At 44.5% G+C, this 26,394-nt stretch overlaps 1 protein-coding gene across 1 annotated transcript in view; it reads left to right on the forward strand.

Moving 5' to 3' along the window:
- The window catches only part of Alg1 (ALG1, chitobiosyldiphosphodolichol beta-mannosyltransferase), a 38,693-nt gene that overhangs the window by 3,096 nt on the left and 9,203 nt on the right, over positions 1-26,394 (forward strand). The window contains exons 3-9 of the mRNA XM_084604072.1: positions 3,973-4,053; positions 9,276-9,379; positions 14,345-14,493; positions 16,718-16,807; positions 18,011-18,246; positions 20,757-20,795; positions 22,287-22,349. Coding sequence (XP_084460198.1) covers positions 3,973-4,053; positions 9,276-9,379; positions 14,345-14,493; positions 16,718-16,807; positions 18,011-18,246; positions 20,757-20,795; positions 22,287-22,349 — 762 coding nt within the window. The remainder of the gene's footprint in view (positions 1-3,972; positions 4,054-9,275; positions 9,380-14,344; positions 14,494-16,717; positions 16,808-18,010; positions 18,247-20,756; positions 20,796-22,286; positions 22,350-26,394) is intronic.

Genomic DNA, 26,394 nt, shown 5'->3' on the forward strand with positions numbered 1-26,394 from the left:
CTAGTGATGTCAAGGAGTGAGTGGTGATGCATTCCCCGCATGCAAGGTGTATATTGTTTTTGTTGGCGAAGGCCCGATCCTGCCAAGCGAATGATACTCCTTGGCTTTAATGCAGGATAGGTAGTGGGTATCGGCTTTAGTATCCCTGAACTTGTAGGCAGGATGCCTGGAAGGTGGAGATTGGGGTTTAAGTATTGAAATTGCGGCCAGCTTACAGTTACGGCAGGACTTAGGGCAGCCCGACCTGGGCATGGGACTGCAGGTGCACCTGTGTTGGTAGAAGGTGGGTGGCATCATCCATGGTGAGGAGCTGAGGCTATTCTGAGTTCATGGTCACTAGACATAGTCACTAGACTGGTTGTGTATGGTTAGTGAATGCTGTCGTCATAGAAGGTGTGTCTTGTCTATCTCAGTGACTTTGTTGCTGCGGTTGACAGTGAAAATTCACACAGCTTTGGACCCCATCCTATTTTCTACAGGCTCACCTGAACCTGGTCTTGAGCCCTTTCAATCTCAAACGGATTGATTGATTGATTGATATTATTTCCAAAGGAAGAAATTTTCAAATATTTTGTCATGATTCTCACGTTCCTAGATGATGAAAAATTCACAACTTCACAACACTGCTTCAAGCTGCTAAGGGGGGATGTGGGGCTAAAATCTCAATTTTCGCCAAAAGAAATGTTTTTATATTTTTGTTGTTTTGGATTGCGCATGTATTGAAAAAACGTCTCACCAAGTTTTGTTGCCACCTGTGCAGTAGAAAAATTAAAATTCTTTTGCGAGATGGGTGCACTCACCACCGATAGCGCCAATAATAATGATAATAATAATTGATTCACAGGAAGGGAAAGGCACAGCATCTGTCAGACTTGTTTCTTTGAACACCTCAACCGAGCCAAGGGAAGGGAGGAAGGTGGGAGTGAAAGTGGAAAGAGAGACAGAGGAGCCATAGCGGAAAGCTATGGAGTAATTTCGACCAGCTCGGGATTTTTAACATGCGCTGACATCGCGCAGCACACGGGCGCCACTTCATTTCACCTCCATGGAAACGCAGCTGCCGGCAGTCTGGATCGAACCCGGTTGCTCCGGCACACTAGTCGGGCGTCTTACCACTGCACCACCGTGGCGGGGCATCGATAGCACCAATGAACGCTGATTTCAAGACGCAGTCGCACAGCGGGCAAGAAACTGAACACGTAGTGTATCCCCAAGTTAGAATGCTTGTTCACGATCTCAAGCCAGAAAAGTCCTGCTGTTGAGGGTACAGCAGACAGCTAAACAGAAAAACAGAAGTAAGAGGCAAATTTTGGGTAGGGGCAACAGAGGATTGGCTGGTAAACCGAAATGGAAGCTTGGATCGACTAAAACGCAGTATGTAACCTTCGAACGCTGTTCTCGCACCACTGGGAGCCTGGCTAACCAAAGTGCTCGACAAGCTGGAGATGGAATATGCAGCCTAGGCGAAGAGGCACACTCAGCAACCAACCAAGGAGATCATTTCATGAGCACTGACAATGGCGCTAGACAGCTGTAAAGCTGGAAAAAAAAGCAACTTGTAGCAATCACCACTGAGCAGTGTCATTTTGAAAGGGAAGTCCCAACGTATGCTCCAGACCACTTCGATTTATAATTTTAAGCCCTAAATTTGAGTACTATATTCTGAAATATTTGAACTCATTTTGTTCAGTTAGCACTTTTTGCAAGAGCGCGACAGTTAGGAAAATTACCATTTCCAAGCCCTTTTGCCAAATGTTGCCAGGTAGAAAGGAAACAACTGTCTCTTGCTGTGTATAAAGTGTGTTTTGTTTGTTACTTCTGACTCCGACCCTTACTCTGGCTTGAACCGGTAAAAGCTGGGCACCAAACGGCCACCGGCGTACTACAGGCCTTTCTTTTCTTTCGCTTTTCTTTGGTCACTTGTTTGGACTAATCTTTTCAGCACTTTCTCAGCAACAGAGACAAGCAGGGGTGTTGGGTAACCAGTTTTATCCATTCACAGCATGGATGGCAAGCGATGTGGCTTCAAGTAGACACAAAATGAATGAATGAATGAATGAATGAATGAATGAATGAATCAATCAATCAATCAATCAATCAAATACGGTCAGCAAAAACCAGAAGGTTGAACAAGTTTGAGTTAGGGGATGGGGAAGAAACCTGTTGCCAGGTAGAAAAGAAACAATGGGAGAAACCGGGGGGCTGAGAGCCGTGCGCCTCAAGAATAACTGCTGCAAAGTTGAACAAAAGGGTTATAAAAGTGTACGAAAAACGAATCGGAGAGCAAAAAAAGGGGGGGGGGGCATATTGATATTGACATAGCCTTGATATTGACATTCGATTGCTACTGCTTGAAATGCGTAGTTAATTGTCATTTTACTTGCATCATTTTTACTTAGGTTGAAAATTAGAACACCAGTAAGGGACATTGTTATGCACTGGAGAAAATGCGTTTGATTGTGTAGGGCTGAAAGTCTTTCACAAACTAAGTACATGCTGTTGCAGATTCATGCAGGAATCTGCAATCAGAAGAAAGGAGGTCTGGGGACAGGGCGCGCGCGGGAGAGACTCGACGCTATGTTGCCATATCGATAGCCGGGGACAGCCGGGAATTAAACACATTCAGAGGCGGCCTGGTGTCTGCCCTGCTTCTTTTATACATGCTTACATTTTGCATTAACAGCCGGGTACTAAAGTGTATCAGTCATGTCATTATTGTTAGTGAGCATCATAAATATCATGCTACTTATCAGGTGGTTGCATTTTTCATATGCATGCGTGCAGCTTACTCTTCAGCACATTTTGTTTATAGCATATTTGTAGTTTGCATTGTATTATTTATTATTGTTAGTATTATCATTTGTTCTCTGCATGCCTGTATATCCTTTTCTTATAACTGCGTAGTATGTTACCCGTGAAATTTTATTCATTTTGTCATAGGAGGTCCTCCGGACAGTTTATACTTCGGGACCTCGTCTGTAATACTGATAACCACGTATACATGTATCTAACAATAAACTAATTTGTTCCCTGTGTAACATCATTTCTCCCCATTACTTACCCTGTATGTGTCCAAGTGGACTACCAAGCTGCCGTAAAAATGTTATCTTGAGTTCCTTCCCACAATTTTTATGACTTTCTTTAGCATAAAATGTGTTGTATGAATGTGCTGGGAGGTTGCCATTGCCCAATAATCGCCATGACTATAAAAGGTATATTTTAGCCAGCAGCTTTCTTTGGCTTGTGGCAGCGCTTACGGAAATGTTTTTGAAGGGTGAATCTGTTGTCGTCTTATTGTGCTAAATTCTCAAATTCATGCTCTTATATGACCACTGAACAGTATGTAGGAAATGGCTATCGTCTGCTGACGGACCATTTGGGGCAGTCAGTGATACAAGGCAATCTGAATGAGGATTAATTGACACTGGCTGTATATATTTTATAAGAAACTGCACTTTTTACTAATGTGCACCATGCATGCTTCACTGCTGCCATAATTAAGAACTGAGGGAAAGCTTTGTACCCATTCCAATGATGTTACCAACCAGGAACGGGGAGTTGATGCAGTTCTACATGTATATTAACTCTTTTTCTTTTCGGAACATGGTCAAGTGCATTTGCAGCGCTTTCCAAAACCTTCCATGCATCTTTGTATATAATCCAACCAGTTGGCCAGCCATGCAGCAGGTCTATCGTTGCAGGTCCGGTAGTTTAGAAGTTTAGGCCTAAAGAAACACTCCTTCGTTGTGTCTAAGTTTTTGCGTGCAGGTTGTGTGTTAACCACTGTAAGGATTTTAGTTTATCGCTGTTGCGCACTAATCTCTTGTACCGTAAATATTGAAGAGCTTTCTAAATAGAAAACTTACCAGCAGCCTATGTATAGAAAAACAGCATCCAACAGTGGTCCGGTCCAACACGTGCCCTGTTCAGGCCAAGTTTTTTTTGCCAACTCTGAAGCCTTTGTTTCTGCAGGTTCCCAGCCTGGCCCCGATGTTCTGTCCAACCCAAGCATACACCTCCACCTCATGAAGGAGCCACCTGCCTTTCAGAAGTGTAAGTTGGTTGTTTTGTGGGCCGCAGTTGCGAAGTTAACGCCATGGAAGCATGTCCGTCCAGCCAGTGCAGAGAGATGGTGCTAGAGCACTTTGTCTGCTGCTGTGGTTGTGCACCTTGTGCTGCAGTCATTTGGGATTGTGTTCCATGTCATCACCCCTCCGCTCAGAGATGGGCTGCAAAGCATCGGAAGCCGTAAAGGGAATACATTTGTCTTGAGCAAATAATGGCTACCCATCCATACCATGAGAGTGAAATAGTGAGGATAGTAAAAATAATGGGACTGTCACGTATCTCCGGAGAACGCTCAGGCCGAAAGCATGAACTAGACGCCAGCCGTACCCACACGGGCACTCATTTAATACACACACACACACTTAGACTCTAACACGCAAACAAAAATTAACAAAAACTAACACAACCTACAAAGACTAATGATAGACGCTATGCTTCACACTAAGAGACAGCGTTCCACTTTCGAGCTTACAGTTCACAGCAGGCGACACGTTTCGTGGGTCCAAGCAGTGGCGTCGGCATCGAGGTGGCGTTCGGCTTGCAATTCGCTGGCCTTGTTGGCCGCAACGAACGACCTTCCGCTGAAGCATGGGCTAAAGCAACGTTGGCGTTCGTGGCGGCGTTCAGGTGAACCTCCTGGGCGATGTAGGTGGACGGTGGTATGAGCTTTGGAGGTGCCCCCTGGACGTAGCAGGTGGCTGAGTAGTCGCTCAATCCCCGGAACCGGTTAGAGAACTGCAGGGAGTCCGCGGTGCAGTGCCATCGAACATGAGGACACTGGTACAGCAGCCGGCGTTGCTCACTCCCAGCCAAGGCGTCCCTCACCCCCGGAGCCTCCGCTTCTCTGGCTTCCATCACCTTGCCTCTCCATATCGCGCCTTTTTATAACCTCCACGTTGATACACGTCAGCCTTATCGTCGTCTTTATCGTCTTCTGTTCACCAATCAGCGCTTGCCATGTCACCAACTACTTCTTCATCTTCTTAATCCTTCATTGGTCCACGTAATCCTTTTCGCCATCATCATCTTCTTCGCTTTCGCGAAAAGCCTCTGTATTTGGCCTCTTACATGTGACAGGAACCGTTTATTAAAGCGAAAACCTTTTCAGGCTCATGGAACGAAATCCCGTGCACGAGAGTTGTGCGAGCAGTGCTGTAACAGTCGATTATTGGTTATAACAATTACATCTGGGCACTGAGGGCAAACTATAGCAGGAAAAAAGGACTCACTCACAAGTACTGTAGAACCTTGATAATTCAAAATACCAGATAATTCGAAATACTGGATAATTTGAATAATTCCTGTGGTCCCGTAGTTTCTAATGTAAAATTAACCATACAGTTCGAAGCGGCTGCCTTCATCACTCTTGCTAATTCGAAGGTTTTCGATGCTTTGCTGGAATGCTTGATTCAAATTTCGCCGCAAATCAATGGAAGCGAGGGCATCTGGTGCCGCAAAGCGATGCTTATGTTTAATATGCCTTAGTGCCTCAACCCTAGAGCTCCCAGCACAGAAAACCACTCTGGTGGGGCTTGCTGACCGGCAAAGCATGTCCCTGCAGAAGTGGAGACGTGCTTCACTACAACGTGCCCTGACAGCGTGCAACACGCAACATCGGCCTGCGCCGTTTATTTTAATTATGCGCCATGGCTTAGAGAGTTAGCAGGCACCTACTTGCGTTGTGGACCCACTCGCACAATGAACATACCCCGCACTTATGCTGCTGAGAATTTAAAAGTCAGCATGTTTCTCAGTTTTGCGCCATCGTCGTTGTGGTTCGCAGCGCATTTCTTGGCAGGGCGCCAAGATGCTACTCAGTGAACTTTTTGTGTGTGTTTTGTTACTCCACTTTTTTAACACCGAGTTTTCTTTCCTGTCCCAGTATGTAATAAAAGGTGAAAATTCGTATAGTAGTTTGTCTATTGTTTTGTCGTCAGATGTGACAGGCTCCACTTGGTTGTACAGACCTCAGCAAGTCGTTTATAATGAATGACCGATGATAGAGCAGGATGGGGGAAAATAACCATTATTTTAATTGGTACATAATCAGCTAAAGCTGTCATGTCTCGAAATTTAAGAGAAAATAATGTTTCCTGCTGCTCTTTTCAAGTACAGTCATAAAACTTACCTTGAGCATGGCAAAGTGTGTACAGTCAGCGAATAATACGAGCTCTGGCAGGGTGTTCACGTGCAGATACACACAGTTAAGGCATTTAGATGAGGGGATGCACTCCTTGCCATCAATGCAGTCTGTCGCCTCGTCTAGGCGTGCAATTACCTACAACACATGGCGATAACAGCTCAAGAAAGACGTATGCATATGGATGATATATGCCAAATGCACAGCTACAGCTAAGAATTTGGATGTGCTGTCTTAACTGTCAAGATTCAGTATTTTGTTCATTGCATCCGCTTTACCCAAGCATGGGAAAGTGACCAGGCAGTTTAGTGCCCACTCCTTTGTTATCAATTAGTGGTGTGCATTCCAGATAGCAAGTGGTAGCTGGCAGGGAGTGCATCCGCTCATGCAACAGCCTTAGCCGCACGTATATTGCACACGAAGTCACTGCCAGCGCATGCTAGGCTGCGCTGATTGTACAGCGTAGCATACTTTGCCATGTTCACGCTCATAAATTTTATGACTGTACACAAAATTTCGCACGAATTTTATTTTATAGTGAGACCTCTACTATTACACGTACAAGCCACTTCATTCACCCTTTCTTCACGTATTTATTTATCTAAATATGTAACTCAGCTTATGAATTATATGCTATTATTTCACTGCCTAGGAAGGCTCTCGAATGGAGCAACTTTCTCCATGAGCAGCGCCATTATGCAGTGAAAGTATGTTTTCTGGGAACCTTAAAGAAATACTCACACACTTTGGCGCTCCCTTGACAAACTAATCGGGTTCGTCCATTAGGCACGTGTTCACTACTGCGCCAGTCGCTACCGGGTAAGCAGTTGGACCTTGGACCACTGCTGGCGCCTCTGCGCACTCTCCGCGCTGTTTGTAATGATGAATATACTTCTTTCTTTTCAATTACGGTAACAGGGACAGTTTCAGAGACACTGCATTTTGCAGCATTAGAATGAAGACTCCATTTACCCTTTATTTCTTGTTCTTTTTTTTTACTCCCTGGATTGCTTCTTCAAGCTAGCTTCTTCCCGCTGCCTCACCGGCTTTTCTTACAATTCCTCATGCTGCAGTTCACCAATTGCACAATTACTACCATCACCTCCTGTTTTCTTTTTTCTTAGGACCTAGTCGCAGGTTTCTTCAGTCCGCTTGACCTCGTCCTTCTTCCCGCTTTTCAAGGTTTCTGTCCCGACCTCTCTTGTCACTGTGTAACCCGTAGACCAGGTTATTCATTAGTTATGTTTTCTCTCAGTAGTGCATTTTTAGCTTTTAGTGCCAGCTTTCTAGACTGTCTTTGATATTCGCATCAGTGATGGTGGATAAAGCGATGAAACGCATTCTTTTTTTTCAACACCATAGTTATAACAGCCGAAACGATAGCACACGAAACAGACCTTGCGAATTAATAATCCTACCAGTAATTTCACTCAGTTCCTTTCTCCACCCAGTCTTCTCAATTGAACATCTGAGCTGCACTTCTCACATAGTTTAACTTGCCAAGGCAAATAAAACAAGCAGGCATCACTAGGGACAAAAAGAAAAGAAGACAAAAGGGGAAATTGACTTATGGAACACCTTCTTGAGCAAACGACACTTAAGAGTCGTGGCGTCATGATTGCTTCTGACCACGTGCTCATGAATAGAAAAATGAGGGGAATAAGCCCAGCGTGTTCTCACAACAAAATTTTTTTCCGGAGCTAGATTTCTTGCGGTGTTCGATTGATTGGAAAACCCGGTTAATTCGAACATTTTTCTCGGGATTTTGAATTAATGAGCTTTTTACTGAAACCGTGCCGGCCGAACTATACCAGGAGGCACTATGAACGATCAAGTCCGTGCCGGGACCTCATTTGTGCTAAAATCTTTCACTCGGCAACGTGCTGCAGTTACACTTTTTGCACAGAGATGTCAACAAGATTGTTGTGAGGCAGTCAAAGTTGACTGATTACGGATTTCTGCCTGGCAATAAGTGAAAAGTGTAGGCCACTTTCCTCTCATTAAGTTTTGTCAAGTTCTTGATGTTTCTTTGGTTTTTTTTCTTAACCTGGCCATGGCAATTATCGGCTATAACAATGGCATTTTCGTGGCACCTCAATATTGTTAGCAAGTAGGTTTGTCTGTATTACAACTGCTACTAATGAAAGTAGCCCCTTTGTTGCTAGAACGTGGTATAACCATTTGACAGCGGCCAGCTTTAGTTCTCTATTGTATCTCTTAAACTTGGCTGCATAGCGAGATGTCATGGTTTCAAAAACTAAAGCGGAATTTGTGCCGTTAGTGTAGCAGTTTATGCAGCAAACACTGAGACATGATGCAGTAAAAGGAACTTATATTCTCTCTGCAGCGACGTCACAGCTGGTCACGAGAAGGGGGCAGTAGTCAAAGTTATTTGGAGTTTGTGTACAAAATGCGAGCTTGCGTGCCTGTCCAAATAATTTCCTTGACAGCTTAGTGGTTTCTATATCCCATGTTGCTGTATTTTGTTTTCATGAGGTAGCATTTCATTTCACATGAACAGGGCAACCTGATGGCGTCTAAAAATTCTCTGATTGCTCGGGAGGCCAACAATGTGTCACGGTTATGTCAGTCGTTTGACTGCTGATGAGGGTTGCTGGGACACGAGACGCAATGGAACTACTATATGACATGATGACCACATGACAAGTGTGCTGGAAGTTGGTCACGTGACATGGCCGATCGTGTTGGCAGGTTCGGTAGCAGCGGGTAGGCATCCTGGGTTAGGTTGTGCGCAGACAACTCTGGGCAGCTCCTCGTGTCAGGTTGTAATAGGTCCAGAATCAACACTGCATGTCCGCCGTAGCAGAGAAGTAACACGAAGTTGTTGGTTTGAATTTACGATCTTGTTTAAGTGCTGAAATAAAAACTATAGAAAAGTGACGACAAGCAATGTTTGGCTGCAATGAGGGAAACCTTTGGCAAAAACGTTCCTTTTAACGCCGTCATATTTCGCTCTGAAGGTGTCTTTGACAATTCCCACAACTGTTTCTGTTATCACTTGGGTTTACACTCTGTATTATTGTTGGTGGCTTTTTTTTTTTCTCAGATGTCCCGAGGTTGGTAGCCTACTTCCTCAAGGTTGTGTGGCAGTCCCTGGTGCTTTTCTGGAGCACGATGTTCCTACCTAAGCCTAGTCATGTCCTTGTTCAGGTGAGTAGTGAGCCACATGTTGTGCTTGCAAATATGTGTACGTTTATTGCAACGCACAAGGCAGCAGTTTTTATGGGTGGTCAGTAATGTAGTTATGACTGTGTTTTTAGCTGGGACTAATCTCTCAGGAGTTGGTTTAACACAGTGCAAAGCACAGCACGAAGGAGAGAGGTAAGCACAGGCGCTAAGGTTTCAATATTTGTGATACATTCACTTTATAAGTTTCATCTTAAAAGAAAATTCAGCATCTGGCATAATGCTGTGTACAAAGGAGCCTATTATCATGGTTGTCAAGGGACAAAGTGGAGAAGGGGAGGCTGTAAAATAACCACTACTCGAAGTAGCCCTCCCACCAAATGACTGTAAAATTGATGACTTTTAACAGCTAAATTATGACTCAGCAAAGAACCTTTAATGAGCACAGAAATACATGGCAGTGTATATTGGAAAGTATGTGAACAGAAAATAAAAAGTATGAGAGAAGCAATCAGAAACAAGGAAAAGACTCAGTCCTGACAGATTATCATTGCATAATGATAGCTAAATGCCGCCATAACTTTATATTTCAATTGGTTTATATGCATCTGTACCACTATAGGTTGTGTAAAAAATTGTGATCCACTCAGTATAGAAAAACAGTTTCAAATTCAGCATTTGTGTTAGTCTTAACCGTTCCATTCCTTGTCTCATTTTTTTTTTTTTTTTTTTTTTTTGTGTTGCATTCACTAAAGACAGGTCTTACGAACAAGGCCAGTTTATTATGTTAGTGTGACTGGTTTCTGATGATTTGCTTTGAAACTGAACTAGATGTTGAAGGAAGTGCTTTGTATGGATAGTGGGATGCTGAAGCACTATTCTTTGGGGTTGGTGTTTGTATTTCGGATGCTGCTAGTGTGCAAGGAGGTTTACGCCCGTATTCACAAACGCGCCTCGACTCGACGCTCCACCTCCACTCGTTGGAGCGGAGAATACAGCCGCTACTCCACTCCAGGGCCGATTCGGATTCATGAACGCCCCTCGGCGTTTCCTCCGACAAGTTCTCCTCGAGAATACCTCCTCCACTCGCAGCAGCGCAAGTGGCATATGGGGACGAGATTAAGATGAACTTTTGGCCCGAAAACTGCGTGCTGAACTGTGTAGCATGCTCAGTTTTTCATGTCAAGTCTTCTAAACAACTTTCGCAACCGACCTCGACGTTAACAGCATAGTGTAACTTGTTTTGTGGGCTGGATTAAAAGGGCGGCTGTGAAAAATGGCGGAAAATGTTTTCGCATCTGGCAACAGTCGCTGCTAGTGACATATTCGAGAAATGGTGTGAATAGTACTTCGGTTTATTTTTTGGTGTGAGGTCTACGCTCGGCCTTTGCCGCTTTGCCTTTTTTTATTGCCAGGCTTTGACAGACCTTTTTTTTTATTGACAGGCTTGACCGACTTTTTTTTTTTTTTACCAGGCCTTTTTTTATTGCCGGGCGTCCAAATACATTGCAGGAAAAAAAAAGTACAAGCCGCGAACTCCTACGAGCATGGCTCTGGCCTGCTCGGAGGCGAGCTAAACGTTAAACATGCGTGCTGCTTCGCAGCGCATTGCAGCTCATGCACGCTGAATTTGACCCTCCAGAAGAAAATGTCGCGTGCGGTTTCCAAACAAGTAGGGAGCCCTAATTGTAAACGTGCTTGAAAAGCCATGCTCTTCGTCGGCCGCGAATATCCCTCCGTAGGAGGAGCACACCAACGCGCTCCCTCGACAGCGCCGCGCCGGCCGCGCGGCCGCAGATGTACTACGTACCCTCGGGCGACGGGCAAGCCATTTATGTCCGCACAGTCCCACCGCGCCACCGGTGCTCGCCAGCTTACTGGATACAACACGCTGGTCCCCCACAAGTTCGGCGCCGTCTGCGGAAGCGCTTGGGGCGAGCCACGGAAAGTGCGCCGCCGCAGCTCGATTCCGGCTGCGGGCAAGCTCACCATTTGGCCAAATCGCGCCTCAACTCTGCACTCGGTGGGCTCCGAAAAGGTTATCCATTTATCCTGTGACGACTTGTGCCCGCGCCACACACGCGCAATGCGACGATCAACCAACACAGACGTCGGTGGCTGATCACGGTTATCCATGTTCGGCGTGAGCGGCAGGGACGGCCAGAGGCTAGCCATGACCACATTCGTAAAACGATAGCGTGCCAGAAGTCCCGGGTCACTGTCACTCTCAGCTGATGCTTTAGCAAAAGGTTCGGTGCATCCTTGTTGTATCTTCTTTAGTGAATTTTTTGGTATACCGGTAGAACGAATTCCACACAGCGAGCGATGCGATGTCGGCCATGTTTACAAGCGGAGTGGCGGTCGAGGAGCGGCCAAGGTAGCGTCGTCGCAGACTCGAGATTCTCAAGAAAACTCAAGTTTTCTCTGCCACTGGAGGAGCGATTCGAGTGGAGACTGCTTTGTGAAACGAAAAACAGCCTCGAGGGCCGCTTGGAGTAGAAGTTCGAGTGAAGGCGTGTTTGTGAATACGGCGGTTAGTGGTAGGCTTGGGGATGTTGGTACTGTGTCTGCAATGCTTATTTGGTCAGGTGTCATTATGTTGTGCCAGTTTGCATTTTCCTTCCAGCACCATTATTGTCAATTCATTCTGGGCTTGCGTACGAAAACATGCTAATGCATTGTTTCCAGTCGACAAACAGAAACCACCTTGGTGGGCGACGGCAGCTGTGAAGGCTGGTGACAAGGAATTCACAGGAGCGTAGGAAACAGGAGGATGCAGTGTGACCTCTTTCACCCTAGCATTGTTATCAGTGCACCTGCCAGAAGCATGTGTTAGTCATGCTGTGGGGAGTGTTAGTTGCTGTGGTGGCCCGTAACCTTGCGCTGAAATAAAAATAAGGGCTCATGATTATCATGTAGGTTGGCAGCCTGTATTCACCGTTTTCTTGGTTCATCTTTGGGAAATGCCCCGCCAGCGGGTCGAAGTGGTTAAGGCGTACTTGACGACTGTGCCCAAGGATGTGGGATCGAATCCAGGCAGCGACGGCTGCTTTTCGAGGGAGGCGAAAAGTTAGGTGTCCGTTTGCTGTGCAATGTCAGCGCATGTTAAAGAACCCCGGAAGTCGAACTTTTCAGAGCCCTCCATTATTGCATCTCTCATAGCCTAAGTGGCTTTGGGACATTAAACCCCATAAACCATCATCTGTGGGAAACATAAGGGAGCTCGGCATGTTATGCAAAAGCAAGATACCTAACTGGTGGTTTTCGAGGGTGATAAAATGGATTTCATGAGAAGTAAGCGTATTAGTGGGCAAAGGAGGGTCAGATAGACGGATGAGATAGGGAAGCATGAGGGAATTGGCACAGGACAGGCTTGATTGGAGGCTACTGTGAAGAGCTCTTTGTTCCGCAGCATATCTAGTTAAATTGATGGCGAGTTGGCTATATGGATAGATGAGTTGGATATATGGAAAGGCCGAGAGGTAAGCTGGAAAGTTGAACATCTGGCCTGCTACACTGCACTGGGCAAGGAAAAGGGGAGAAGAAAAGGGGTTGGGTTATGGCTGACGATGTGGTGAGAAAAGGTATGAAAATATACACACGCACGGGAACTTTGATCACAGTCGCATGTCACTCAAGATGCGGCAGAAACACTGTGCAGGCGGTGCAAAGATAGAGGTTTTTAATAAATGGGACAGTGTTTGAATGAATTGACTGCTCTTATGCTAGGTCTCAAAACTCGATGAAAACAAGTGCAAACCTTGTCTTTTTTCTTTTTCTTAATCTGCATCCCTCCACTCCATCTCTTTCTTATTGCTTTTTTTCCACAGTACACTGCAGGAGCCTTGTGTCTACAATTTCGAGACGACGTGATTTGCAAAAATGCTTGGCATTATTGCATTGTGTGTAATGTGCAGAGTTTGAAATTCTAACCCTCCAATGCCCCTACGGATGATACAAATATGCTGCCGACCGCGACCACACCCTTAAGCATTAGAGGGCCTATAACAAGCTATTTAATAGAATGATAGTATGTGCACTACTAATAGGTATCCCATCAATCCTCTCTGCAACGCAAAACTTTTTAAGCTAGCTTCACTGGAACATATGGGTAATCGAAAGTGATGCACCTCCTCTCCCCCTCAACTTAACCCATGTCGGCGTGCAAGAAAAAGAGAAGAAAACAGGTTGCGACGGTGCCCCACTATGCCCCGTCCCGCTCGTCTAACTTGAAAGCATCCAACGAGCGGGCGCGTCTAGCAGTCCCAGTGACGCCGTGGGGATGCTTTCATGCGGAGATGTGTCGCCCAAGTCGGTTGCGAGCGGTTGCCAGGAGCACTTTTTAAAAATGATTTGCACATTATCAGCTCCGCTTAAAGCTTTCAAACCTGACTCGAATACTCACGATGACCACCTCTATTGATTTCTGGCGTTAGAATTTTACTCTTAAGTAACATTTCAGGGATTCTTGAAATGCGGCCCATGCATCACAGACGACATTGTTGCTAGTCATGGTCTGTGAATAGACAGCAAGGATTATTGGGACGTGTTCGGCAAAGAACACTCACCGTGAATGGCAGGCTGTAGCCGTGCTGTCGTCAGTGAACCCATCAGTAGTAAACAGATTTTGGGTTAATATTTTACCCAAATTTCTTCATGTGAATTCAGTTTGTTTTGGGGGATATGGAATTTCTGCCCTGCTGCGGTGACTCAGTGGTTAGGGCTCTTCACTAGTACTGAGCCTGAGGAAGCGAGTGCAATCCTGGCCGCTGCAACCATGTTACAGTGCGCAGTTAAAAGATCATTCGAAAGAAATGGTCAGCCAGAAGCTCGCAATATAGACCAATAGACCAGTAGACAATTTACTAATAGACTTTTTAGTAAAATGAAGTCTCACCGCACCCTATTTCTTGCACTACCCATTGTCAGTAATCAAGATCAGTCATGGTCATGTTCTATTATTATTTTTTTTTCAACTTTAAATTTTAGAATCCACCATCCATTCCAACACTGCCGATGTTATGGTTCTGCTGTCTCCTGCGGGGCTCGGCACTCGTGGTAGACTGGCACAACTACGGCTACTCCATCCTGGCCCTGGCATTGGGCCCGCAACACTTGCTGGTTCGCGTCTGCCACTGGTGAGAATTAGATGCCCTCCTAACAAGGAATTAATCCCATAAACGTAATAAAATTGGGAAATGCACATAAAGGCAGTCAAGCCACACAGGCAGGTTTACGTTGCATCATATGACAGACAATTTCCACTCAGCTGCAAACAACTGTAAACGTTTGCGGTGCTGATAACAATGCATGTGTTGCAGAAAAAAAGAAAAATTAAGCACCATTTGTTACCACGTGTTTGGCTTGGGCACCATCTAAAAGACAGTTGGTATATCATAGATTATTATATTGGCACATCTGATACCTGTTGCATCCCTATTAGCTAACCCGTTACACCGTGAAAAGCAAAATGTTAAACTTTTATGCCTCAGCGTAATCATTGCTAGCAAGTAGTTGAAACAGTCCGAGTAAAAGGTATGCAGAGAATGCAGACAAAGAACTCGGATGTGACGCTTCCATCTACTGTCCTTCCTGCTGTGGGGTCTTAATAAGGGGGTAAATGCGTTTTCCCCGCTTTATCGTAGCTTGCAGTCAAAACCGCTGACCCCACCCAGTGATCGCGTGCGCTCGGTAGCGCATGCCGACCATTGCGAGCCGTGCTCTCGGGAACAAAGGAAGAACACGTGCTGACAACAAACGGGCGCTTATCGCTGCAATAACAACGCCAGCTAGCAATAAAACACGTTAATGAATCCAGGTCGTCTGACTCACCAGCATAGCTACGGGTGAATGTTCGTCCACACTAGGGCAGGGGATATGCTCCAGGGCCAAGCAAGGCGACTAGGTGAAGAAAGTCACGCAAGGCTTCGCCTCGCCGGCGACTGCGGAGTGTTGCGAGGATGCGTCCGCTCGCGTCGCGTTTCCGATGCCCAAGAGACTTTGCTTTCCCCGCGTGCACAGGGACGAGGTCTTCATTAGCGCTCGTGCTGCCGCAATGCTGGTGTCATCTCTCAACAGTTAGTTAACGCCAACTATCCACGCTGGCACCATCTTGTGATAGCTGGGGTAACTGCCACGGGGAAAGCTAACTTTAAAGGGGACGATGGGAGATCGTTCCCCACACTGCGTGTGCTTTCCATCACAGCCCAAGTATTCTTTTCAGCTTTTGCTCAGAGTCCAGTACCGTTTGGTGCCTCTTCCAAGGTCAAGGTGAAGTATCTACAATGATTGAGTGAGCATTGATATGTTGTAGCAGGGAATCGCGCATACGAAAAGGAACCCATGTCGTCGTCACCTGAAACTTTTTGTACGTGTTTTACTTCTGTTGCAGGGAGAACATGCTTCCCTGTATTTGCCGATTAGGTACTTGATCCTAGCACTTGCCTTTTTTGTTTTTCAGGAGAAATCCAAAAAAATGACATGCATCAGGTTTAAGTGCGAAAATGAAACTGCATCAGCGACATCCTGTTGTCATTGGCATCACAAGAATCGCGGCTTGGGGTTTCTGTATCATTTTTTGCAAGCTAGCTGAGCGGTTGATATTGGTGCCATCGTATCGGTACGAATAGGCCTAGTGAGAATCTCAAATGTTTCGTCAGCAATTTGAGCCAATAGAGAAGCATCATTTGCTGAGTTTATTATGAGACTGAGCCGGAAAAAAAAAAAATGACCGGCCTTGTGTGCGTGGGCAAGTGGCAGTCACATGGCCTCGTGTGCGCCTTGCGTTCTTCGTGCATGATTGGCTGAAGCAAAAAGACTGTATTTTGGCCAGGAACTCAACTTGAAACGGTTTCCGCGAGCTGAAGATCATTTTTCAGAAATAAAAGAAGAGCTTGCCCAGTACTTCGGACAGTCACGAGCAGATTGCAGGCCTTTAACTACAGAAGTTTAAAAAGTAGGACTATGCGCCCTGTGAGGCAGAAAGGCTTAACATAAATGGATCCTGAGTATTTTTTTTTTTTAGCATGAAAATTGAGTGCATATTACAATCGAGGGTATCTTGGAATTGAGTGTAACACAGTAAGTCAGGGCTTTGTCTGGAAGTCTTGCTGTACCTGTCCACTTTTGCCTTGTTCCAGGCATGCTTTTTTCTTCTGTCTTGTTCGTGTCATGTAATGTTGTCAGGGCAGGACAAATTCTATATTGAATCGTACCTTGCCGGTGTAGTATCCTCGAATGGCATTACAACTGCTGTTCACTGCAAAGCACTTCTTGTTAATACCTTAAAAACTGTTTGTTTACAAGAGGGAATCATGTTTATCTTCTTGTCTGTCATGTAACTGGCGTGTTCCTGGTTTGCAGGTGTGAGAAGACGTTTGGCCGGAAGGCGACGAGTGCGTTCTGCGTGTCGCAAGCCATGCAAGAGGACCTGAAATCCAACTGGCGAGTCGAGTGAGTCCACATGCCTTTTTTCTCTTGAAGAAATTCTTTTATTAAAACCCTAATTTTTGGTTTACCGGTGCTAATAAATATCATCTGGATCATTTTGCACGCACACTGCACAGTGACCTAATCAGATGGACAGCGAGGTTGCATTTCTGTCGTGTTCGCAGGAACAGAGGCCACTCGGCGCAGAAAAGGAATGTGTTCTGAGTAACTGAAGCTTCATTTAATTCCTTTTTAAGGATATCAGTCGCGTGTTAGCCAGTCAGCTGAGCCGAAATATGCGCTGTTTTGGAGGTTCATTGGTGGCACTGTGCGTCTCCCTCGCCTTCGTCCGCCTGTTTCTTCCGTAGTGCCACGACTGTGGCATCGTCAAGGGCAGTGCGTGCGTCGTGCGGTGAAGCCTTCTCGTGCATGACGCGAGCTAGTACTTGCAAAAATCAGGCGGCCGTTTTACAATCTTTAGTCGGATAAACTGCTAGTGATGCAAGTGGTTCCTGTCAGTTTGATAATCCGAACTTTGGTTAATTTGAGCTTCTACTGGAGATTCTCTGCGGGCTGGCGGTTGGGTGTTCTGTAAGTTATGTTATGCTCTTACCTGAAAGGAATTTATGATGTGATACTTGAAGCTATTGGTTTGGTTTGGTTTATGGGGTTTAACGGCGCAAAGCGGCTCAGGCTATGAGGGACATCATGGGGAAGGGCTCAAGATAATTTCGACCACCTGGTGGGAACATAACCAGATGCAGGATGTAATGTCTTTACCTGTTATAAGAGGGTGCTAGCAGATCAGGTGATTTGTGCAGCTGACGATATCAGGGTTGATGTATTGAAGTGCGAAGTCATAGAGCAAATCGTTTTGCAGTTGGGAGAGAAGTGCTGATGGATGATCAGATGTGTGGGGCGGGTAAAGCGAAAGGGGTTGGCCATCTTGGTCCATTTACTGACTCTGTATGTGTACGGGCTGCAAGTTAGTTCCTAATTCTTTCAGTCACAATGTCTGATTTAACCCCCATTTTAAAACTGCACAATGCACACCGCTACACTAGTTTATTTGCTGCCAAAGCTATAGAGCTGTCCAACAGCTGCCCAGTTCCATCCAGCTAACTGGAACAAGGTGTAAATTGTATTTGTTACATGATCTGAAATCAAGTGCCTCTTACAGGATTTTTTGTAGTACATGCGGCATCTATATTCTCATTCGCTCATCAGAGCAGATGTCCTCTATGACAAGCCACCGTCGGCCTTTCAGCCGACCGACATTGCCGAGCGTCACGCCCTGTTCCAGCGTCTGTCCGAGGAATACCCGGAGCTTGCCGGTAAAGAAGGGGATGCAGCTAGTGGGCCTGACAAAAATAACCTGTTCACCCAAACCGAGCCCCAGTCAGGGGCAGCGGTGCTGAGATCTGATCGACCGGCTCTCATTGTCAGCAGCACCAGTTGGACAGGTTAGCTAAATCTCCCTTTTGGGTAGTACGGATTTATTATTAAAAGAATGCTGAGCAAAATTTCATCCAGGTTTTTCTTTGTAGGAAAAAATTTATTCTGTGGCTATGATGTCTGGGTGTTTTGATGGATGTTGTTCAGCAGCTGAAGATGCAGTTTACTGCTGAGAAAATTAGATGTAAAAATAAGGTGTTTCTTTCTCATCACTTGAGTCATGCGACAACAGTGCGGAAGAGCACTCTGTGACCACTCTTAGCTAGCGAATGTTCATGTGCGATACTCTCGGAGATCCACAGCTGAAACAAAAGTAGTTATCTCATTGCAGGTTTCTTGTGAAAACGAGGCAGTGGCAGCCATACTTGTATTTAATGTTTTTTTTCTTCTAGCCTATTAGAGCTCTAGTTGCAGTTTAAAGTGGTCTTTATGCCGTTGACTTGATGTGTATTGCCACAGGCCAAAATCAGTTTGACCCATTTACTCTTCGCTTACCATGGTAGAAGTGACTACTTGAGCGATTTCCGACCGAATATTTTTTCTGAAAAGTTTGTGAATTGTAAAAGAAAAATGTAAGATAGTACCTGACAATAGACCCCTTTCATAAATGTTAAGTCGGCTTCACCTCTATGCTGCCTTCCCCACTAATGGCGGAACAGCAATGTAATAAAACATTATATTAAGGCCATAATTCATATGATTTATGCATCAGAACATATTCGCATAATTGCCCTATTACCACTACATGCATCTGTGTAGGAGCAACATGCGATTTCAGGTCTATATTGCCGTTCTTCTGGCGGCCAGTGACGCCATATTTGGGGAAAGAAGCAGCGTGAGAAAGCCTACTTAACGATTTTTGCAAGGGGTCCATTGTGGCAATAGAACATTCTTTCTGAAGACTTGTAATTTCAAAACAGTTACTATCTGATGTCAACATTGCAAAAAATTTTTTTGAATTTGAATTTGTTTGGTTTATTTTGGTTGCAGAATAAAGGGGAAAAAGTTGCCAAACAAAAAATATTGAAAAATTAGAAATATATATTATATTGGTAAGGTAACATTACAAATAATTATTCTGAAGTGTATAAAATGCTTGCAAATTATTTACGAACTAGGCAGTAAGTGTTTAGAGCTACATATATTTCTCAAGGACTTTAGAGCCTAAAAGAAATTTCTGTGCCACACTGTGGATAAATACATTCTTTTGAATGTGTCCTTAGTACAACTTTTTGACTACAAGCAAAATACTTTTTGAGGTTTAATATAATGTATTGAGATATAGCTTGAGAAGTTTTCTTTTGTTGACCAGCCTTAAGTATGAACACAATAGGAGCGAAAATACATTGCAGGAATAAGAGTATACAGTCCTAATATACGGAAACTTGAAGGAGATAGCAAAAATATTAGTTAGATGCAGCTATACCTCTATGTACAGCAAATGGGAGTAAATAAACTTGCCTATAACCTATGCATAACTTGTTTTGCACTGACAGCACAGTAGACAGGTGTTTCAAACTAGCCACCACCTATTATGAGGTGTCTAACCGTATCACCAGCACACTGTAAAATAATAAAACAAGGCCATGTTACCGATCCACCTCCATGTAAAAACAGTGATAAAAGAGTGCTGTCAAAAGAAGCACCGGTGAAATTGAGGTTGGATTGAGACATAGTTTAACAGCACGAACAAACAAGAAGTGAGACAGTATAGTGCTGCTAGCAGCTGAATTTTTGTTCACTAATGACTGCTCTTATATGCCAGAAAAAACGCTAAGCACTTCTTTTTGCATGTGGTTCGCACTGTTAAACTATGCCTCATTTCAACGCAAACCAACTAGCCCAGTTTTCTGTCCTCCAGGAGATTGGACACCTTAAAGGGGACATGATAGTCCATCTTTTTGATATAGCCAATAATTCAATATATCAAGTTTCAGTGTATCCAGCCTGAACTGCATTTGCCGTAACATTTGTGGTGTTCTACAGATATGAAAATTAAAAAAGAAAAAGTACATGCTGCAGAGTGTTCTCATTTTACAACTAGCCTATTTGTACAGCCTGTTTCCGCCCTATCTCTCTCCCACTTTGTCCTTTTCCGTATTCCTCCTTCTGGAAGATGCCTGTGAACTTCAACATGGAGACCGTGAGAGGCCAGCTATTGTCTGAAAGGGGAAAAAAAAATGTGCTGGCGTGTTACATAAGTGTTTCTCAGAGCACCGTTGCATAGAAGTGATGTCTGTGCAACTTCTGAAATTGAGAAATACTATATAGTTCCTCACTGTGCACTGACTGAGCTGTCAGTAAGCCATCGTGCTTCCAGAGGGACTACAGCTTGAGTCACCAGGGCTAGTCTAATGTGTGGCACCACCGAAACCAGTTTTTCTCTCAAGTCTCTCTTGAAAGTCTTCATTGGTGCTGTTTGTACCTTCTTTTTTCCTCCTCTTTAGCACTAGTATATTGTTAATGGTTCTGCATCTTCATATTTTTTTCTTCATTAATTGATTCACTGCATTTGCAGAGGACGAAGATTTCTCGGTGCTTCTGGAAGCATTGAAAGGTGAGTATTTTTTCTTGTGACTCTCTATGTATTTTCTTTTGACTGCTTGTAATTTGCCTGCATTTGCTTGGCTGCGTTTATTGCTTTGTGCAACTGAACTGACTTACACATTGCTGATTAATTGCTAGAACATATCGTGGAGGGCGCATTCAAGCTTATAACGGTGTTCTAATATTGACGCCACCAAGATGCTTCATTCCGCCTTGCAGTCCTGCCAACAGTAGCTCCTGAGAGGAGAGTCCTGAAATTTATGAAGTCTGCTGGTTCATTAGGGACCCTGTAAATTTTCATTTTGCATTTTTGCACTCTTGCTCAGTTCTTTGCCACTGATTTAGTACGTATATATACAAGGTGTCCCAGCTATGGTGGACCAAGATTTTGGAAAAAAATATAAGCGTTCTTCCCAACTGAAACCGAGTGAGTGTTTGGAGTTTGTGGGAAGTACCCACTGGTACTTTCTTCGTTCCGTTTACTTGAATAACTAGTCGACATAATTGACTCTTTAAATAGCGCTCAACACTCTAGTGTGAATAGGAAAGTTTTCGAGTGTCGTGAAAATTGTCCGACCCAGGTATTTGAAGAGATAGCCTCAGCGTAGCCCCTTTTATTCGGGGCAGAAATGAATGCCCGCAAATATTACAAAATGCCACGTGACAGCGGGCTCCGTGTAAAATGCTGCTTGGCGCGAAATAAGCATCAAGGACTGTTGACAACATGCTCTCCCTGTGTGTCGGCCACAGCACTGGCGCGCTTATCTCCAAGCCGTCCTATTAGCTTACTTATCAGTAGGGTGGAATAAGGGTCTCACATGAACTGTAATGTGTGTGGTACAGACACTGGCATTTTCTTCAGAAGCTTGTCCTTCCTTCTTTTTTTTTTTTGTCGATGCTGGTTCACACAGTAGCCAATTTTAACATGGGAGCAAGACATTGTATCAAGCGTACGTTTTACTATAGGACACGTTGTAGTACGTCAGATGATGCTGTGGCTATTCACTATTATAGCTGATATATTGTCATAACACTAGCGCTATATGCGAGCTTGACTTTAGTCAGTTTCGTGACACCAAATACTGTGTACAGTGCAGTGCACCCTGCCTGTTCATGTTGTTCGTGCAGGGTCCTACACCATTCTAAGCCAAGTAATCCTGGCAGAGGTGCCATAATTTTCATTTAAGGGCTCAGCAGCTCTGTCCTATCCACTGCAGACAGAACGGAAGTTCAGAACTTAGTGTGACATCGGTCATGATGGCATTTGCAAAGGTGACACACAAATGGTGAACAGTAGGCGGTAGTCGATTGCTGCTCTGTGCTATTGGATTCTGAATCTCTCGAGACTATTCCTGCCTCTCCCTCCTCTAGTCACTGTGCCGTGTATGCCATATTGTAGCATCGTGGCCGTGCTGGATATGTCATTTGGTAAACTGAGAAGGTTGCAAGTGATGAACGGCAGTTTATGAGTGAATGGCAAATTTGTTTTATGTTCCCACAGAGTACAGTGCCCGCAAGGAACAGGGTGACAGTGCCCTTCCAGATTTATTCTGTGTCATCACAGGTGAGCCGAATTTTGCAACTTGTGCGTTCATCATCGTTAAATGGCCATTACTTACGTGTGCTTGTTGGTGGTGCGCGAGTCAGGAAATCCTGCGCTCAAGCTGAGCTCTGGGTTTTTGAGGGTATGCGGAGGAACCATTATGTCGTTAAAACAGATTCTGCCAGTTGGAAATGTTGCTAACTTTTGTAGCTGATGGAAGAGCAGGAATTTCGTTTGACCACACATTTTTTTTTCTTTTAGTCAACGGGGGCGGAACCTTGATAAATTGACGTGTAATTTTTGTATGGTGCTTTTGTGATGAGAGCAGATATTGAAACTTAACTATGGCTTAGAGGAAACTAAAACTTTGCGCAGTTTTGTCGTGGATGCAGCCATGGATGCTCTTACAATTTTTATTAAATGTGTGCGTCTCATTTTATTCTGTAGGTGCAAAATTATATAAGGGTAGAATATCAGAACTAGCAAGCCTTGCACTTTTGAGAAGCTTGTTATAAATGTACCTGATCTAAGAGTGTGCCTACACCAGTCCCTATGTGTCTGTGCAGACTGATGGCTGCACCCCCTGTTATCAAATCTTTGAAGCTTTGGTGTGTTGCTTCTGGAGAATCTTTCTATATTTCCTCTGTGCCGTCAATTCAAGTTGTCAGTTACTGCCAGCTTTCGGGTGCTTTGGACATCAACATTGAGTCAGTTTAGTGTAAATGCTATTTGTTTATTTACTCATTCATTCATCTTGACGCAGGAGCGTGCGCTTCAAATTCTCAGTGTCTGTAGTCATTATACATTTCTCCTAGTGCTCTGCAAGCGTGCTGAACTATCTTGACCTGTAATCACATTTATGTGTGGTGGGTCAGTACATACTGTTAGTGTTGCTTTATGGAGCGCTAGTCACAGCGAAGTAGCAGTACGAATGACGGGCGTAAGGAATAAAACCCCAGACCAAGCTTTCTAGGCTGTGCTTTGGACAGACTTTGGTCTAAAGTTGTGCAAAATAATTTTTCGCCACTTTGTAAGTGAACACTACAAAAGTGGTACAGCGAAATCTCGATACAACAAACTTCTCGGGACCCCCGCTAACCGTTCGTTATACTGAAATATTGTGGTAATGAAATAGTCAAAAATAAAAGGCAACAAATGCACCATTTAATGAAATGTCTTACCTTTAAAAAAGTGCTCTCATGTTGGCCAGGCAGTCATCAAACAACAACGCAATGAGCACTTGTTCGACTTTATTTAAAAAAATCACTAATTTTCTTTTGGTGATTGTTGCACATGCTTCCCAGCACAAAAGTTTAATCCACTTTCCTATGCACACCATCAGGCACTTCGTCACAACGTGCGATGAAAGCGTGAAGCTTGCTGATCAATGCCAACACATCAGAAGAAGACACAGCTTTGTCCGCGTCGTCCGTGAGCGACGATTTTGCGTCGTCGTCATCCCGGTCATCATCACAATCTGTCGCTCGCACGCTGTTGACAATGTCTTCATCGGTGATCTCGGCTGACGTTAAAGTTTCGCTGTCGCACTCAATGTAGTCAGAAAATGTTACTGACAGGCTTATGGACATTTTCTCTCACCTCGTTGCACAAGGCACCACTGTCATCCAGTATGTCATCGCTGACATAATTTGTCCTGGGCGAGACAGCACGTTTGGGCCCCCACCGTCGTCTTCCTGTGCGGACTTAACAAGGCCTGCTTTCCGCCAGCTGTTCTTGATGGTAAACACCTTGACGTTCCACTATGCTCCAGTGAGCATTTTTGCAACTTTTCGGATGTCAACTGTAGTGGGAAGCCCGAGCCGGATGCTTATGAGCAATCGCTGCACCAAGTGCTTCCGAAATTCAGCTTTGATGCTTTTTATGATCCCTTGGTCGAGGGGTTGGCAGGGGGCAAGAACTCTTAGACGCGCATTTGTGAGGCGCACGTTCACGATGTGTGCAGAGCAGTTACCCGCGATGAATATTTTCTTCTCATCCCTCCTCATCTGGTCGTCTAGCTTGAGCCAGCTAGGAAACAACTCTCGCGTCATCCAAGCTCGCTTGTTCGCTCTGTATTCGCACGGCAAGGACACGGCGTTCTTCAGGCAGCGAGGGCTGGCATATTTCCCTATGACCAGGAGCCTTAGTTTTTTTGTTCCCAGTGCGTTTCAGCAAAACAGGACGGATGCCCTGACACGGGAGTTCTTCCGTTCGTTGCTCTTTTTGCCCTTGAAATTCATTGTTCTGTCAGGTAGAAGCCGATAAAAGAAGGCCGCTTCATTGGTGTTAAAAAGGTCTTCCTCTGAGTAATCCTCGGTGATCTTATGAAAGCGGTCTTCACGCCAGGAGATTGCGCCCTCTTTGTCTGCAGCTGCTTCCTCGCCGGAAATTACTTGCCAAGTAATTCCAGACCTTTGTCGGAAATGAAAAAGCCAGCCAGAACTAGCTTCAAATCCGATGATATTGAAGGCAAAGGGGCTTTTTCTTGCAATATCGATCCAGACACCGGAATGTTTTGAAGCCTAGTTTCCTTGAACCAAGCAAGGACGGCTTCGTCCACCTTCTTGCCAAGTAGCAGACATTTTCTAGTGGGGCCTGCCGATAAAGTGTGGTGAGTTTTTTCCGCTTACGAGGCCTTGTCTGCAGCACTACTGACAGCCACCACCCTTGCTTGGAAACAACAGAAAAAAAAAAAAAATCGCGGAAGTCTGGTGGTTGGCTGCAACTTCTGGCGTGGCAGGGTGATGATAGTTGCAGCGAACTCAATGTAACATCCACACTTTCATTTTGCAAAAATTCATAGTAACTACGTATTTCTGCAGAGGAGGAAATAAATTATGTATGTTAGTCTGAAATATTCAGTATTCTGAAATTCGTAGTAGTGCAATGTCTTTCCATTGAAAGTATAGGAAGTTTGGTGGGAATTTTTGAAATATTCGTAAACCTGAAAAGTTTGTTAATGTGACATTCGTAGTAACGAGATTTCACTGTATCTTGTTAGCTGTGAACGGTTTCAGCAGCTGGTCTTTTTTGTGTGATCTCGTTCGGGTATTGCAAGGAAAGCTTGCGAACACTGACACAACCCTCCAAAGACTGAAATGACAAATAGGAGTATGAGTGGATGATTGATATGAAAGTTCTTCTTCTTTTTTTTCTTTTTTTTTTTTTTTTTGCATTTTACATTTCTCAAACTGTTTCAGCCATTTAGTAGCGACAGTTGTGGTATGGAATTTGAGCACCTTGCTCTCCGCAATGTACTAGGTGAGCTAATTGGGACGCACCAGGTATTGGATGTGCCAAAATAATCATCGCGATATACCAGCCTTCTTTAGGAGACAGCCAAGCTGCACGTTGCGGAAACATAGGTTCGTTCATTTTAATTTTTTCTGCAGCAACATGCACAGCTGTCAGGCATAAACATCTGGAATTAGTTTTATCTGTGAATATATTACATGTAATTATTTTTCCCAGCTGTACAGTCATTGGCTCATGAGCTCACATCTATGGCATTCATAGCACGTGCGATTATCTACGCTCCTAACTTTAGCAAGTGAAATCAGCTTTTGCCATAAACAAAAGAGAAACATAACTCCTTCAATAAATGCTTGTCAATGCTCACCTGTGACCAGGACATCTGTCCATCGGATGCTTTTTCTGGGCAAACCCCGATTATTAGACTATTTATGGTTTCTTTTTTATTTTTTGCTGTCATTTTGCTGAAAAAGATGCCCTTTTTGACAATAAACCTCACTGTGATCAGTTGCTTTTCCTTGTTTATTTTTAAGTGGAAGGGAGGGGTTAAAAGGCAATAGCAATCCCTCAGTTTCCAGGCCAGTAATAATTCTGTTTCTGCTCTTTCGAACAAACAAGCAAAAAATCCTCCCGGCATCGTCGTGACAGGCTTGTTTTCGAGAGCTCCGCGTTCTCTAAAAAAAGCCTGTCTGTTTCAAACTGGTATTCCGTCGACTAAGTCAAGCTTCAGTTTGTCCATTGAGCCCCTTTAACCTTGTATCTTAAGGGGTGCAGATTTAATGCAAAAAGCCAAGAATTGAAGGAACCTTCTGTG

Source organism: Amblyomma maculatum, chromosome 5 (assembly GCF_055883805.1).
Source record: "Amblyomma maculatum isolate TAMU_Amacu chromosome 5, ASM5588380v1, whole genome shotgun sequence".
In the NCBI taxonomy this organism is placed as follows: Eukaryota; Metazoa; Arthropoda; class Arachnida; order Ixodida; family Ixodidae; genus Amblyomma; species Amblyomma maculatum.